Source organism: Ctenocephalides felis, unplaced genomic scaffold (assembly GCF_003426905.1).
Source record: "Ctenocephalides felis isolate EL2017-DRISC unplaced genomic scaffold, ASM342690v1 CF-g0.4_SCAFFOLD_01886, whole genome shotgun sequence".
NCBI lineage: Eukaryota > Metazoa > Arthropoda > Insecta > Siphonaptera > Pulicidae > Ctenocephalides > Ctenocephalides felis.
Window position 1 is genome coordinate 48,659,770 of NW_020538040.1, and position 17,589 is coordinate 48,677,358.

At 28.7% G+C, this 17,589-nt stretch overlaps 1 protein-coding gene across 3 annotated transcripts in view; it reads left to right on the forward strand.

Moving 5' to 3' along the window:
* The window catches only part of LOC113378840 (sodium/potassium-transporting ATPase subunit beta-2-like), a 157,519-nt gene extending 140,724 nt beyond the window's left edge, over positions 1-16,795 (forward strand). For 2 of the 3 annotated variants that reach the window (XM_026619457.1, XM_026619458.1), the window contains exons 2-5: positions 7,391-7,651; positions 13,555-13,853; positions 14,821-14,989; positions 15,714-16,795. In XM_026619457.1, coding sequence (XP_026475242.1) covers positions 7,391-7,651; positions 13,555-13,853; positions 14,821-14,989; positions 15,714-15,817 — 833 coding nt within the window. In that variant the 3' untranslated portion in view covers positions 15,818-16,795. The remainder of the gene's footprint in view (positions 1-7,390; positions 7,652-13,554; positions 13,854-14,820; positions 14,990-15,713) is intronic. The other variant, XM_026619459.1, reaches the window with a different exon arrangement.
* The last annotated feature ends 794 nt before the right edge of the window (positions 16,796-17,589 follow it).

Here is a 17,589-nt window from a genome sequence, read left to right on the forward strand (position 1 = left end):
GTGCAATGAATTGTTTAAATATGACAAATAAACTACTTATCTTGAAAAATAATGAATAGTATCATCTGATAACAATAACTGCAATTTCAACTGCAACAATTGCAACAAATTACTTGCAAGTGGTTAAAAATGTATGGCAAATATATATATATATATATATATATATATATATATATATATATATATATAGTAAATCCAATTAGAGACTAGGAAATCCGGAAATGTATGTTTTACCATTTATCGCTTAAAACTGTTTCATAAACTTACTATAGCAATTGTTCTTTAAAAATATATTTATACTTCATTCTTTATATTCGCTAAATTTGTAAAGACTTCGGTTCTTGAATTTCTCAATTTATATATACATATCCTAAATATATATTAAATTGTTTAAAATGACGAGATTCTGCAAATTAAATTTCTAAAAAATATTAATATAATAATATAATAAAAAACCAATTTCTTTTCTGAAATTATTAGAAAGGATAATCAACAGATTTCATTTACAAAATAAAAGCTTGGATGGCATAACATCCTGTAAAATGGAAGAAAAATCTTTCAAAATATTTTTGTTTTTCGAGGACAGACTACACGATGCATTGCTCATAAACTCGAAACCTATATTAGTGCCTTTAGTGTACCTACATAGTTTTTTTTACAATACGATATTTTTTGTTAAACTTAAAGAAAAGTGTAAAAAATAAATAAAAACATAACATAACTAGTGGGGCGCATTGCATCGTGCCTCAAGACAAATTGCTGTAACTTCCCGTACCGTGATTAAAAATCTTGGTACGGAACCCAAAAAAAATTACACAAAATGTGTACACATTATTAAAATCTTTATAAAATATCTGATAATTTGATGTACATATGACCGCCAAATGACATTTTTGTAACTTATTTTTATTGAGAGTCCATAACCGCTGGACCTGCCCTACCGAAAATTTGAACAGTTCTACATCTTGTCAATACACGTAAAATGTTTTTTGAATTATTAAAATCGGACGCTCCGTTCTCTTAAAAACTGAGTTACCATTTTTGGCACTTTTTGCCCCGTATCTTCGGAACGGCTAGACCTGCCTTCGCCAAAAACTAATCAGCACGTCTCCTTATCAATACGAATCGAATCACCGCGCGCACACACACACACATACATGCACACACATACATCCATTTTTTCTAAGGTATACCAAAATGTTCAGAAACCTTTGAAACGTAATGATATATAAAAATTTTCATTTTTGATTTTTTTGCGATTACCTATCACTTGCCCTACGGGAAGTTAAAAACTGCTAAATGCCATGAATAAAATGGAATATAAAGATTTGTTCGCAATATACATGAAGCTGATTGAAACTAAAAGACCAAAGAATAATTGTTATAGATTTTGAAAATGTTTATTATTTTATAACATATATGACTCAATTCACACTTCTGTTAATTATTATAAAACTACACAAGACAATATAGCCCCCATTCTGACTATGAAATAAATTCTATTCTGTGGTTTCTGCCATATTGATAAAAATATTTCTTACAGTTTTCCTTTATGTATGAAAATATATGTTAAAAATTTTCATGATACAAGTTCTTTCGGAAGACTGTACTTTCAAAAATTCTAAATCATTTTTAATTATTGCATCAAATAGTAGAAGCAAATACTTAATATCTTTAGTAAATGATGTAGCAGTAACTTAGAATAATTTGAAGTTACAATAAACAAGTTTTTAATAAATATTATATACAAAAAAAATTTATCTGGAAGTCGGTTATAAATAATATCATTGTCTCCATTAATGTGCTAAGTGTATAGACATGATTTAAACACAGTAAAATTAGTATCAGGTAGTGGGAAACACCTTAAACGCCTTTCGAGATGTTTTCAATGACATACGAGTATAATTCAAAGAAATATTTGTTTATACAAATGACGGAAAGTTTACCAGAAAATACATTACACGATGATACTTGTTATAACTGATATTTGTATGATAAATTATAATAAATATGGTATATCATTAATAAGTTTCATAATTAAACGGTAAATTGTGGTTTAATTAAAAATTGAAACGTAATGAAATATTGAAAAATCTCGTTCACTAAAGAATAAAAAAGAAATAGATAGTTTTTTAATTGATACATAGTTTTGAACGTAGGGCAGCTAGAGGGCTTGTTCTAACTTTTTTTTAAATTAAATATATCTTAAGATCGACTGATTATATTTATATGCAATAAAGATGGATAGTTGCCATAGCTCTACCGAATCAATTAAAAATAATTCCAAAACTATTGTTCATTATTTCACAATTAATCAATTTCTCAATAATAGCGCAGTGTTACAGCTTACCTCGCGTTTGGGGTTAGTTGTAACATCTACCGGGGCAAGTAGTAACGAGAAAAAAACGACTAAAATGCTTCTGATAATTCATTCCTTACTTGTTTTAACAAAATTGACTTGTTGGTAAGTAATTTGTTTCATACATCAACGCAAACTATAATTAATACAAATAAAATATATAATTATAATGTCTCCTTTGTAATACAAATTTTTAAACTGTTACAGATAGCTTTTATTTAGCCTCCCATATTTGAAATCTTTCCCTGTTCTTTGTTCAAATAATTTTTAATATGTTTTGAAAACTAATGTATAAATCATAAAAATCGCATTGTGTTGATTTTTTATATAATCAAACCTTATTACATCTCGTGTTTTATAATGTTGCATTTTAAATTGAAAACTATCCTCAAAATAATTTCTTCATCTAAAAATTAACTTGAATTCTGTATAAACATTTAAAGCATTTGTCGAAATGTATTTGATATATTTAAAATATTTATTATTGGGGGAAATTTTATCTCTTATAGTTAATATTCCTATACTATTTATGTTGTTTGTATATATTATATTTATATATCTTGATATCTATTATCACAGTAATTACTTAAGTTGAAAGGTAATATCACCAGATCGCATAACTGACACTAGGATACTGTATCAGATCATCATCAATCTAATCAGTTTTTGTGTACATTTTCTTATATTAAATGTTAAATTTATCAATCTTGCAATTAGATCAATTATGATAAAACAAAAATAATATAGATAATACATAAAATTTGATTTCACCTGACAAACAAATTTAAAACAACGCTGAATTTATGATTTTTGATATGATACGAAATACAGATTCTAGATAAATATCTTATGAATATACTTGGAAAAGATATTAAAACTGAACCGATAAAAACCGCAATCTATAATTTGATTATGTAATTCATCGAGATTGTAAAACAATGTTATTTTGGATTTACTGACCAATTTTGTCGTAAATTTATTTATTAGTTGATTAGAAATTTGGAATGTAATTTCAAAATATACAAAAAAAAATTACAACATTCTACAATCCCTAAATTGTTGGATTGTAACACCTGACAATCTCCCTAGTTTTAAGAAACTTATTATGTCTATCAAGGTTTGTCTTACTTATCACATTACATTTTTATAAAAGAATACAAAATATTTTAAGGATGAGTGTCATATCTTATTACTAAAAATGTTTTATGTTTTTGAGATCTTGAATCAAAATTATTGTTTTGACGAGCTGTATCTTAAAATTTCGACCTGAATTGCGTTGTTTTGAGCAGGGGGACAAAGTGATATCATACATTTGGCCGATTTTCATTTGCAATATTAATATTCTCTTCTTTTCAAATTTAATGTATATTATGGCAAAGTACTTTCTATCACAATCAGGACATTTGTACCCTCTAAAAAAGCAGAACCATATTACCATTTTCTTAATCATTTCCCATTTTATATTTCACAATTTACAGAGTAAAGTAATACAATACTAATTTTTTGTATCGCCTTTCTGTAATAATGCTTGGAGGATTTAAAATTTATCATGTGTTATCTCTTTAATAATAAAATTTGGTAAATGATATCTTGTTCATAATTTTGTAGTGATCAGAGTTAAATCAATTTTTTTTTACTTATCATTCAACTTCCCGTAGGGTGAGTTATAATAATCGCAAAAAAATCGAAAATGAAAATTTTTATATATCCCTACGTTTCAAGGGTTTCTGAATATTTTGGCATACCTTAAAAAAATTGATGTATGTGTGACGATTTCGGGAACACGGATCAACCGCTTTGAATAATTCAGAAAATTTTCGAATCGTATTGATAAGGAGACGTGCTGATTAGTTTTCGGCGAAGGCAGGAAAAAATGGATGTGTGTGTGTGTGCGCGGATACAAATTTTCGTCGACGGTTTCGCGAACGCCGATCAACCGAGTTGAATAATTTAAAAAACATTCGATTCGTGTTGATAAGGAAAAGTGCTGATTAGTTTTTGGCGAAGGCAGGTCTAGCCGTTCCGAAGATACGGGGCTAAAAGTGCCAAAAACGGTAACTCAATTTTTAAGAGAACGGAGCGTCCGATTTTAATAATTTAAAAAACATTTTATTTGTATTGACAAGATGAACAACTGTTCAAATTTTTGGGAAGGCAGGTCCAGCGATTAACAATGTTCCGTACCAAGATTTTTAGTTACCGCACGGGAAGTTCCAGCAACTTGCCTTAAGGCACGATGCCATGCACCTCACTAGTTACAGATGCAATTCTAAACAAAATCTAGGGAGATTCATATAGTTTTGCCTCCTCCACAATTCACATATATTTGCCACTTAATTACTAACCAGCAATACGAAAAGTTTTATTTCAACTTCAAATATAAGTATTTTATCAAATTAACAAAATTATAATGGAAATTATGCCATCCGAGATCTCATCGTTGGATGAAATCCTTAATCTCTATACTAAATCGAACATTTCGAAAAAATGTTTAAAATTTTGTTTATTTTTTGGAATCTGCAAGAAGAGCGCGTATTTTAGCAATAAAAAAATTCACAAAATTCGGACAAATTTTAAATATGGTTCAGATCAGTTGACCCATATTTTACATATCAACTTTCCGGTATACGATCTTTACTTAATTCATACTTCTCAGTATAAAACTCATATTATACAACTAATTATAGTTTGCAAGCTTTAATAACTTGCTTGTATTAATTGTATATTATTAATACTTGTTTTGTGAGGCAAGAATTAATACTAAAACTGCAATTCTACTCATTGTATTGATAGTATCACTTAAGATGTAGTATTAGAGTAAAAAATACCCAAGTTAACTGCCGTCCTTCAACACATTGTTCTTGTGGCATTAAAAATGCAAATGCAAATAAAATGCATTATTGCTAGTTAACGATGTACATAAATTAATAATGATAATAAACGACAATCTATCAAGCAGCTAAATTGCAATATGCAATGAGTTGCATATCGTTGTAGTTCTGTTCTGTTAAATGGTTTGGAAAAGACCTACAACGGCGACGCGACGATTAGGTTGCACAATAATGAAGCGCTGACACTTTTAGCTTTTTTCTAGAACGTCTCTTAAGTAGACATTTAACAAATGATACATTTTAAAATGATATTTAGGATACAAAAATATGTAGATGTATTACTGAAGAATAAAGTCTTGGGAATATACGAGAAAGCTTTCACTAACGAGCTTGTTAAAAAAAACGTGTTATGTATATGCTTTTGTGTGGCAAATTGGTAAACTTTTTAATATTTTTTCCCTTTTTTTTAATTTTATTGGCCTCCGCTTTACAGCATTTTTAGCCACATACATTATTCATTTTATTCTTTATCATATATTTTTTCCCTTTATATCACATATTGATATATCTAATGTAATGAAATCAGAATCAGTATAAGTTAAATAATTTACTATATAAAAATAGAGTAAACTGCTTTATTGTACATTTAGTTAATTACTAAATATATCAATAGATTCAAACATATTGAGACCAGGTGTGTCCCATCACTCAGCTAAAAGAAATAGGGTAAGTTTTAGAAATCGGAAAAAATCGAAAATGAAAATTTTGATATATCTTTACGTTTCAAAGGTTTCTAAATATTTTGGAATACCTTAAAAAATGGATGTATGTGTGCGTGTGCGTGTGCGGATACAAATTTTCGTCGACGATTTCGGAAACACGAATCAACCGCTTTGAATAATTCAAAAAACATTCGATTCGTATTGATAAAAAGACGTGCTGATTAGTTTTCGGCGAAGGCAGGTCTAGCCGTTCCGAAGATAGGGGGCAAAAATGGTAACTCAGTTTTTAAAAGAACGGAGCGTCCGATTTTAATAATTCAAAAAACATTTTACTTGTATTGACAAGATGAAGAACTGACTAAATTTATGGGAAGGCAGGTCCAGCGGTTATGGAATCTCAATAAAAATAAGTTAAGAAAATGTCATTTGTCGGTCAAAAATGTTTGTTGGACATATGTGCATCAAATTATCAGAGATTTTAATAATGTGTACACATTTTGAGTAATTTTTTTTTGGGTTCCGTACCAAGATTTTTAATTATGCTACGGGAAGTTTAAGCAATTTGCATCAAGGCACAATTCCATGCAGCCCACTAGTTAATTATTCAATTCAAAAACACAGATTTATTAGTATAACAGGTACAAAAGTGAGATTATACATACCAGACCAGAAGAAAAACTAAAACTAACACACAACTAATGCAACTAATAAATCCATTCGAATTACGAATTGTTGAACCACAAATAAATTTATTGAAAAGAACTTTGTAAAAATACTGTTTAAAAACATTTTTGAATATTTTTATTTGTAGATCTGACTTTATCCTTTACCCCTGACTCCTCATCCTCCATAACTACATTCCAATATGTCTTTGATTTTGTTAGTTATCCACGTGTTTTCTCGTGCTAATATAACCTCAATATTCAAGATTGTTTTCATACAGTTAATATTTTTATAGTGTTTTTTTATAAATTCATTTATTTGTGTTCCTATTAGTGCGAATGGATGTTTTTAAATAGATTAGTTGCATTAGTTGTGTTTGAGTTTCAGTTTTTCTCCTAATCTGGTATGTATTTTGTACTTGTTATACTTATAAATCTGTATTTTAGTATTAAATAATTAAAAAATTGATCAGCTGAATGATGAGACACGTCTGGTCCCCAAACGTTTAAACCAAAATACATTTTTTTTCATTTCGACGCATTGGCTGTTTTACTTCATATCAATATGTTTCAATGTTTCAACATCACATGTATATATATATATATATATATATATATATATCTGTGTGTGCGTGTATGTATAGTAAGTTCAGTTAATGTCCTCGTACAACCCAATATTCATTAATAAAACCACACGTGAATAATAATCATCTTACGTAATTCATTTCAATTGTATGCTATTTTAAATATAAATTAAAGTGTATCTATTATACTATTACATAAACGACATTGTAATAAAATTTTCTTTGTTTTCAGCGAAAATCGGTATATTCTACACAATATTCTACGGAGTATTGGCAGCATTAGTGGCAATATGCATGTGGGTGTTCTTCCAGACGTTAGATCCTCGTATACCAAAATGGCAATTAGACGAAAGTATCATAGGAACGAATCCAGGCCTTGGCTTCAGGCCTTTGCCGCCCGATGAGAACATAGAAAGCACGCTCATCTGGTACAAGGGTACCGATTTAGACAACTACAGTCGATGGACCAAATCCCTTTCAGAGTTCTTACAATGTGAGTAGAAAATACCCTTTGTTTATTTTTAGAGAAATAATACAAGCTCACTATTAGAAAATCAGGCAAACTCGTTATAATAGATTGAACCATATGTATTTATTCATAACCTTCTTATCTATAAACCTTCAAATCAGTTTTAATGCTGTCAAGAAACAAGGAATTCTTGTCGAGTTGGTTTTCGTCAGATATTTTTGACGGAGTTTTTTTTTAACCCTTTCGAGTCCTTTGTGTACCGGTGTCGCCTATAGACGACATCCAGTGTGTCAACTTTTGCTTGAAGAAGTATCACGTTAAATTATTAAAAATTATAATTTGTTTTCTTCTTGTGTTATATTATAACCTGAAAATCTGTTAAATCTTTTATAGTTTTGTGATCTATAAAATAAGCTTTTTAATATTGTTATGAGTTATGACTCCAAAATGTCTATTGTCATAAATATAACATATCGATGCTATGTAGAGGTTTTTAATTTGCTGACGAGGTGAATTTGAAAGTAATATTATTGATTTTTCAAAGTGATATTTGAGAAGAAAGGCATCAATTCATAGTGGAAATATTATCAGTAATTCATAGAAAATAGTATTAAACGCACTATATTGATCGCATAGGTATTAAGAATAAGACAAAAAAGTGCTTATATTAGACTAACATTTAGATATCACTCCGAGAATAACTTATAATAATTTATGTGATTAGAAGGTAAATGCAGCAGATGGCTAAGATTATATTGCTTTTGTCTGTAATTGAAAAACGAGTTTAAAACATCATGAAAATTAAGTTAAATTCATATAATTTTCATTAAGTCGTATATAGAAAGAAACGAATGTTGGATAATCTCCCATTTCAAGCCGATCTGTGCAAGTCAAAATCTAGAACTAGACAATAGAACAAACCGCTCTTAACAAAATCAGCTTAAAAATGTAAGTTTTTTTTCTGGTATTTACGCAATTTATTAATTTTTTATAGAGTAGGTTATAGTAATCGTCCAAAAGTCGAAAATGAAAATTGTATGGATACAATTTTTCGTCGGATCAACCGAATTGAATTTTAAAAAAAAACATTGGATTCCTATAGATGGGGTCTAAAATTTTCAAATAAAAAATAAAAAAAAAAATCAAAAATTTCAGTTTAAAAAAAAATTCAAGTTTTCAAAATTTGTTTTTTTTTTCAGAAAATATCAGTATTCTCTTTTTTTAAAAATGCAATTTTTTTTATTTTATCAATGTTTTCAAAATTCACCATGATATTCAAAAAATTCAGAATTCTCAAAAAAAATCTAAGTTTTCTTATCTGAGCTTTTGAAACCTTTAAATATGAAAACTTTAAATTTCGGTACGGGAAGTTCTAGCAATTTGCCTTAACGCACAATCCCATGCACAACTAGTTTGATTTATAATTTATTTTAAACAACTTGGATTTAAATATGATTCAAAATTTGTAACTACCAAAATGAAATTATGTTGTACCAAAAATAAATGAATATTTCCACACTAATATCGTACGTAAATTGTCATAGCAAATTGCGGTGAAGAGCTGATCTACAAATAGCTGATCGTAGACAGAATAGTAACGCAAAATACGTCATATTCTGTGCGTCATCAAAAGTTTATGACGTACCGATTTATTGCTATTTTCGTTTGCTAAAAATACTTTAAATTTAATATGTTACACTTTGCCTTCACTCATAACTTGGTATTGGCTTTAGCACTTTGCTGTAATCTCAGCGGTTTAAATCAAATTCTTTTTAAATGGATCACTTTACAATTTGATTATAAGATTACAAAACAATTTCATCAAATACAATTGTTTGACTGGCAAATTTTGTAAATTTTATTACAAGTTTCGTAACCGAAGCAAAGACACAGTTAACAGGAGAAAAGATAAAATAAATTGTGGGAAAATAAAAAATAAATTGTGGGATCGTGTTTTCTTTATTTCAAACACTTTTTTTTGACACACTGAAGCCAAAGAAATTGTTGGAAAATAGGTTCTAATTTCACAACACCGAATTGGTGTAATAGAGAATTTTAATAGAGTATGTTAAACCCTGTTTGCAAAAGGTATTAGACTGATCTTTCAATTAACTTGCTTATCAGTAACAATTTTCTCAAATAATAGAAATTGAAATATAATAGATAGATTGTTGTAAAAATTCATTTTATAAGATCTAATTATTCGTCGTTTCTATTTGAAGTCAGTTGTAGCTTACTACAATATTTAAAAAATGCTCCAAAATATGAATCAAGCAGTAACCTACCATTTATATATGTGACACCATTATAACAGTTATTCTTACTTACATACAGCTTCTGTTTTGAATAATATATGGTTATCAAAACAAACTTCTGTGCGACGTAATATAATATTCAAATACATCTTATGTCCTCAAATCCTACGACTTTCAAGAATTGTGCATGATAATGGCTTTAAAAAAGGAATTACAAGAAAAATATTACCATAGCGAAACTAGTTTCAAAACTGGTTTCGTGCAGAATATTTACATAAGTTACTGTCTTGTCTGGTTCAGAAGAAATATAAATCATTAAACATATAAAACGCATACTAGGATTTCAATATCAATTGTCTATAAATATCGGAATATTAATATAGTTGTACTTACAAATGAAACAATGTTAAAATGTGTTTCATTCGTAATGTAATATTATCAAGATTTTTCCAAGACCATCGAATTTGCTGAACAAATGAATTTGAATAAAGATAGAGTAGAGCAGTGCTTAAAGGACCGCAAGTATAAAGGTCCAACAAAGATATCTCAAAAAAAGTAAAGTTAAAAAATTTTAACAATCATATTTGAAATTAGAGGGAAAACGATGTAGCTCTAAATAGGGAAATAAATGACAATGTTTGAAAATCGATGACTAAAGTATTTTTTATCGTTGATAGTTTGTTTGGTTGTGAGCACTGTTGTTTAATTTACGAAACCTCAATATAATTCTTAAGCATACGTTATTTCATTGTTTTATAAGATATATTGTTATTTTAAGTTAGATTCAACAGTTTTGTATATATAACCTCTATAAAAGCTTACAAGTGGGAGGGGTAAAAATGACCAACTGAACCTTCACCCTAACAAAGATGTAAACAATGAAAAATAGTAAATAAAAAGTAAATTAAGTTAGAAAAAGCAATTTTACAAGAAATAAATTAAATAAATGGTTATTACAACTCCGCTGATGAATAATTCTGCCTTAAAACCTAATCAATGTTATATACTGTATTAGTTCTGTGAAAGATGCACCTATGAAATTTATTTTTGTATTGGTTGGATAATGTAACCATTATTTCGTAAAATCCTTTTAAAGTTAAAAATAAGACATTAAAACTTTTTGCCCCCTGGCCGTCCCAATTTACCCCGCTTATGGGGCAAAAAGAACCAGGTCACAAATTTTTAAAAACAGCAAAAAGCACATTTCTACAATGATGAATTATTTTGGTTGTACTAAATATGGTCAGATAGTTGTTTGTTTGATATGTGCTATTTGTTGTGATATACTTGGTTCACAATATAATTTCTCAAAGTCAAATTGGACCTCTTTGTGCCCCGCCTTACCCTATTTTGAATATATCTTTTAACAGGGTATCTGACAAAAAATCTGAGACCTTAAACAGAAGTTGTTGATCACAAGAGTAGTAAATAATATTAATTTTCGCTGTAATTAGTAAAAGTTTTTAAGCAGGTATATACGTCTATTATTTCGGCATAGCAACTGTTAAGATGTGAAAACCGTATTGTCTTTCGCTGACTATAAAACATGTTATCCAAATGCGAATTGTAATTAGTTCGGCGTATTCAAGTTCAGTTTACAATTCCGCGAACATCACCTATCTGTTCAATATTCGTTACGCATACGTTTTATAAGTCATAAAATCTTTACTATCATTTTATTATATTTCTCCGTTGCTTTTAGCATAACTTTTATGTTTGAAATTTTCCACCTGAATATACCAACATAAAATTTAAAGATTTATTTAAAGAGAAATACGCATTCAAATTCATTATTAATATTTGTATAAATATTTGCATATTTCAAATATAATACTAATAATTTGCTCGAAATAATATATAGGGGAGACTGGATATGGTTGTGCCACTTTGATTGGCAATATTTTTTTAATTTATCAGTTAGCTGGGATAAAAGTAAATTAAATGGTAATTTGAACATTTGTCTGTCTGGAAATATTAAAATACTGACCTTAAATATGTTGAGTCATAAAATCAAATTATACAAGAAAAGGGCGAGTGTCACAACCGTCCACACCCCAAGGACGGTTGTGGCATGCATAAAAATAGGTTAAAAAATAATAGGCATAAACATACACAACATACTCATTGAAATAAAGCTTATGAATATAATATAACAGAACATAATTTTTTAAACAAAGCTAACACGAAATCTTTGTGAACTTTTTTTTATTTTATTGAATTTTCCTTTTCTTTTCTCTTTTGTATTTTGTCTCAGATTTTTCTTTATCTGTTTAGTCTTCATCTGAAAAGGACAAGACCTACAACCACGTGTCACAACCGTACCCAACGCACACTTTTGAGAAAAAATAATCATTATGACTGATCTAAATTATCTAATGTTCAACTTACATCAAAATTACAAACAAAGTGGTCTATGTGTTTGTTACTTTGACATATAATGAAAACTTGTTCGAACAAACATACTTCGTCTTTCTCCCTTTGGACATCTCAAAATCAGTAGAATTTTGCTGTTAAGACGATTGTCTCTACCGTACCCTGGCACAACCGTACCCAGTCTTCCCTACTCACATTTTAACAATTTAGTATAGTTTAATAATCAATTATAGGTATAAACATACTGTATTGTGTATGCATTTTTTATTTTCATTCCACTACTTTTATTTTGCATATTTATAAATTTAATAATTAATTTATTATATTTGATAGTATTGAATTTTTGAGCACCTGTATGTAATACATTGCTATACCTCTATATATTGTACAATGTTTGAAATTCAACATGGTTTTAACTTACAATTTGTATACTTTTTTATGATTCCTGAGCGAGCAAGACGCCCAAAAATTTGTTACAAAATATATGTTAAGATTATCATATATAAGAATATTAATCAATAAGAACGCAAAATTAAAAAAAAATAGAAATTGTTCTTCTAAGAAACTAAATATTTCAATAACAAATTAGAATTCTAAGAAATTTACGCAGAGCGGAAAATATTGAAACCAAAGTAATAAATGTCGTCTAAAAGTGACACTCGTACACACAGATCGTCAAGCAAATGTCGCATATAGACGACGCTTGTAGCAAGAGGGGCAATACACCCATAAAGTAAATGCTTGGACGTAGTTGATTAAATCATTTGGGTTCTGAACGGTTGCGGTTTTATTTTAAAAATAAATATTTTGGCACCAACAAAAGTACTAAATTGTTACTACTTAAAAATAAAATTGTTTTTCTAAAATTTATGTTAAATTATATTTTTGGATAATTTTTAAAAATAAGTTTGAATTGCAAACTCTTAAAAAAAATTAAATTAAATTCTGACATGTAATATAGTTTTTAAAATAAATTGTGATAAATTAATCACTTGGGATAAAATAAATTATTTATTGTGTTAAAGAAACTAGACAATCCATTTAGAAATAATTTTTAAAGATATGAAGTAAACTCATATATACTTTATATCAAAGTTTCTATATGTAACAATCGAATAATTATAACTAAAATTTCGAAAGGTATTATAGAATAGATGGATTGTTCCTCTTGTTTATTTTCCAGTTTCATAGTTCCTATATACATCGCCATTCGGATAATCATAGTTAAAAATTGAAAAACTACTGTAATAGATGTATGTACCCCTTCTCACGCATTCGATTTTTTTTTTGGATTTCCAGTCTACAAAACTCCCGGATTAACCTACAACCGAGGTCAAAACATCTACAGCTGTGACTACAACTCGCCGCCACCAAAAGGTATGGTGTGCGACGTGGACGTCAAAGCTTGGGGTCCCTGTATCGAAGAAAACAATTTTAATTATCACAAGAGCGCGCCGTGCGTCATTTTGAAGTTGAACAAAATTTTCGGCTGGGTGCCCGAATATTACAATGACACTAACAGCCTGCCCGAAAAGATGCCGGAAGAGCTCAAAAACTATATCAGAAACGATCCAGAAATTGTTGCCAATCCAGCCATGGTAAGTTTGAAGAAAAATAGCTTATAAGCGATTTAGTACACATATTTATTATAAAAACTTAAAATAAAATAACATCTTTAATTAACTTTCTAAATAGGTACGAATTTAGAATTTATTAAGCTTTAATATTTTGGTAAATTAAATCGGTCGCACGGCTACAATTTGAGCTCTGATTCAATTTTCGTTGCTCTTACAACATTAACACTTTCTTATTGATAATATTATAACTTTTTTGAAATTATAAAATGAATAAAAAATTCAGAAGATAATTTATAATTTTCAACCCTTTGCACTTGGCACCTTTCAGATGTTACCTACTGCCAACTCGACGCTTTTTTGCATTAATTTAACCTGTAACAACAGAATACGTGTTTCTTAAAAAATGGGGTGAATGTTTTGATTAAATTAAATTATTTAATATTTTTAAATTTATTTTTATAAATAAAAAGCGACGGGACCTGAGTCAGAGGTCCCGGGTTCGATACCCACTTCGAGCAGCCTGTTGTCAGGCAGCAGTGACAACGATTTTCACTTGGAAACATAGATAGCAATATGTTTCCAAGTTAAAATAGCCCTCACCCGGCATTGCTGCACCAATAAAATGTCAGCCCTATTAGATCAATTCTAATAACAAAATCATCAAGTATGGGTGGATAACCATTGGGTTACCATCTAAAAAATACGAAGTAAGGAGAAGTTTCATCCCAACAGCTCATAGGACTCAAGGTTCTGATTGCTGTTAAACAATAAAAAAAATATTTTTATTAATAATTTTAATTTTTAACAAAGTATCACATCTCTTCAGAAAAGACAACCGAGTGATATGCTAGGCTCACGTTGTGCCTTCAAAGAGACATCCGATTGAAAAGGATTAACTAATTTTTGTGTTCTGCTTTCAAAACTATCAAGTCAAAATATATTTGAACAATTGTGTATTGTGTTTATTATATATTTATGTATTTTTCAGAGAAACACAGTCTGGGTCTCATGCGAAGGCGAAAATCCAGCCGATGTAGAACACATCGGAACTATTAAGTACTACCCGAAGCGCGGTTTTCCAGGATATTACTATCCTTATGAAAACAATGAAGGATACCTGAGTCCTTTAGTTGCGGTTCATTTCGAACGGCCGAAAAGTAAGTATTTATATTTTATAGTTTGTTCTTCGTAGAAATCAATTTTATCTGCTTTTGAAAGGGGAGTCGGTGTTAATTTTTGCAGAATAAAGATTGCATGTAGTAAAATATCGTATGTCATCTTTCTTAGAACGTTATTTGAAAAGGGTTTATACATTTTGCCTGTGGTATTTATTTATTTTAGTTTTTTTTGTGTATGCCTTCAACATTTGATATTATAATCGATCTTCATCAAGTACCATCAAGTACCATCAAGAAACAAAATTATTTTGAAAGCATTGTAAAAAAAGTAAAATATACCAAATCCATTTTATGAATTACAAAATAGATTTTAATATCTCATTTAGAGCTCAACACGTTGCATGCCAACTACCAAATAACTCGTAGATTACGATATTTTCTAGGACGTCAACTACGAGTTGTCTCGTACAAACACTTTTTTTTTTAATTTCGATGGAAACTATGCACTAGAAATAAAGTTTTCAATAATATGTGATTAAATCGAATTGTCATTTTTGTCCTGGTTTTTATATATTGCTGGCAGTCAATGGGTTGAAGTATTATTAAATAGATACCAAAAATTGTAATATGGAAGCGTCGACGAATCGGTAATTGTTGCTATTGTTAATTAGCGCTATAAGCGATTCCGATAGTATTCTGTGTTGATTGTGAGATGCGTGGCTCATGTGTTAATATATTAATGATATATTGAAATTCGTTTCAGCCGGAATCCTGATCAACATCGAATGCAAGGCGTGGGCGCACAACGTCATCCACGATCGTCACGACAGAATCGGCAGTGTCCATTTCGAACTTATGGTGGACTAAGAACTTAGTCAGCTATCTTAGAGCAACTAGTATCAGCAAGAAACTGCATCAGCCATCGCACGTCCATTCGCTTAGTCGATAAAATAATATCTTATACGTAAATCGAGAACAAAATTTAAAGATATTATTATATCGATCGCTATTTTAAATTTAGAAATCCGAAAAATGTCATTTTAAAATGTGTTCGTTTAAAACGAGTTTTGTACTTATTTCGATAAGTACAAATCTCGATAGTTACGCGACTCATAAATAATTATTTAAACAATGAATGTTAAAAAAAATTAAAGTTTGTAAATATAATATATGTATTGGATTAACTTAGTTAATTCTCCCTCGCAATTTTATACTATAGTAACCAGAAACAAAAATCAGAGTGTGTAAAATGTAAATTCATATATTTTTGGTAAAAATACAATCAAGATATAACAGTGCCACAATATTATTAAAATACGTATTTGTGACGAAACCTAAAGTGTAGTCAGAATATAAAAAACAATAATATTTATACCTTCAAATGTATGCTTTGAAAAAAAGCATTCGAAGATTTTGTTTAAATATTTTGTTAAGTCCACATTTATGTTTGTTCGTTCAATTAAATTATGTTTCTTTTGCAAGTAAGATTATGTTGTAGATATTGTCACAAAATTAGTATATTTTATGTAATTTTAAGCATATTGTTATTTTTTGGAAAATCGGACTATTGTCACCAAAATTAAATAAATGAACAGAGTATGTATAATATAGAGTATTTTTATATGTAGCAAATGATATTTACTATACAAATAGTAAATTGTTCTGGTTATTCCTAAAACACACAGATCTCCAAATTTTGGCTAAATAAATACAAAATTTACATTTGCAAAAATTAAAGGATTCAATTCCTTTATATTGATATTTTATTTAAAATTAAGTCGAAAGTTATTTTATGTAATTAAGAATAAGTATTTTATAGGTTGTTATAGACACTATAATTCCTAGTTTGTCGTACTGATGTTACTAGAGCCTTGTAGTATTATTAAATTAACGAAATTCTATCAATATATATATGTATATATATGTATATATATATATATATATATATATATATATATATTTGAAGACCATCATTTTTAAGAATTTTGTTTATAACTTTAGTTTTGCATTCAAATATGTGTTTATATTTCAATCCAGAACACTTTAGTTTTTCGAAAAGAAGATTGAAACGAACCAATCGACAGATTTCTTTTGTCACAAATGCACATCTATTTAAAAATGAACAAATTGTGATTTTCCCCAAAATTGTTCTAATATAGCTAGTAACTGTCAATAGAAATAAAACAAGTACAATTATAAAACTGTCAATTCTGTTAGTTTATAACAATGCCGTGAATTTGTAATTTGAAAGTACAAATAGAAATGATTTACTTCTATAAAATTAATATGTGTTTTATTAAAAATTAGTTGTTTACTTTGCTTTGCAGCTAAACGGCATATATGTATTTAAAAAAATACACAATATGCACACAAGTACCTACTCAATTTTTTATATATAACATATTTTATTAAAATTTTGACCATTGGGACACCCATAAGTGTCACCATTGGCATTGTACTTGAAGTTATATGAAATACATAATTCTGAATATTTATTCCAAAACGTAAAATAATTCATTATTCTATATTTGTATTCTCGACAAATGGTTGTACTTGGAGTTACATGAAATTCAAAATTCTGAATATTTATTCCAAAACATAAAATAATTTATTATTCTATATTTGTATTCTCGACAAAC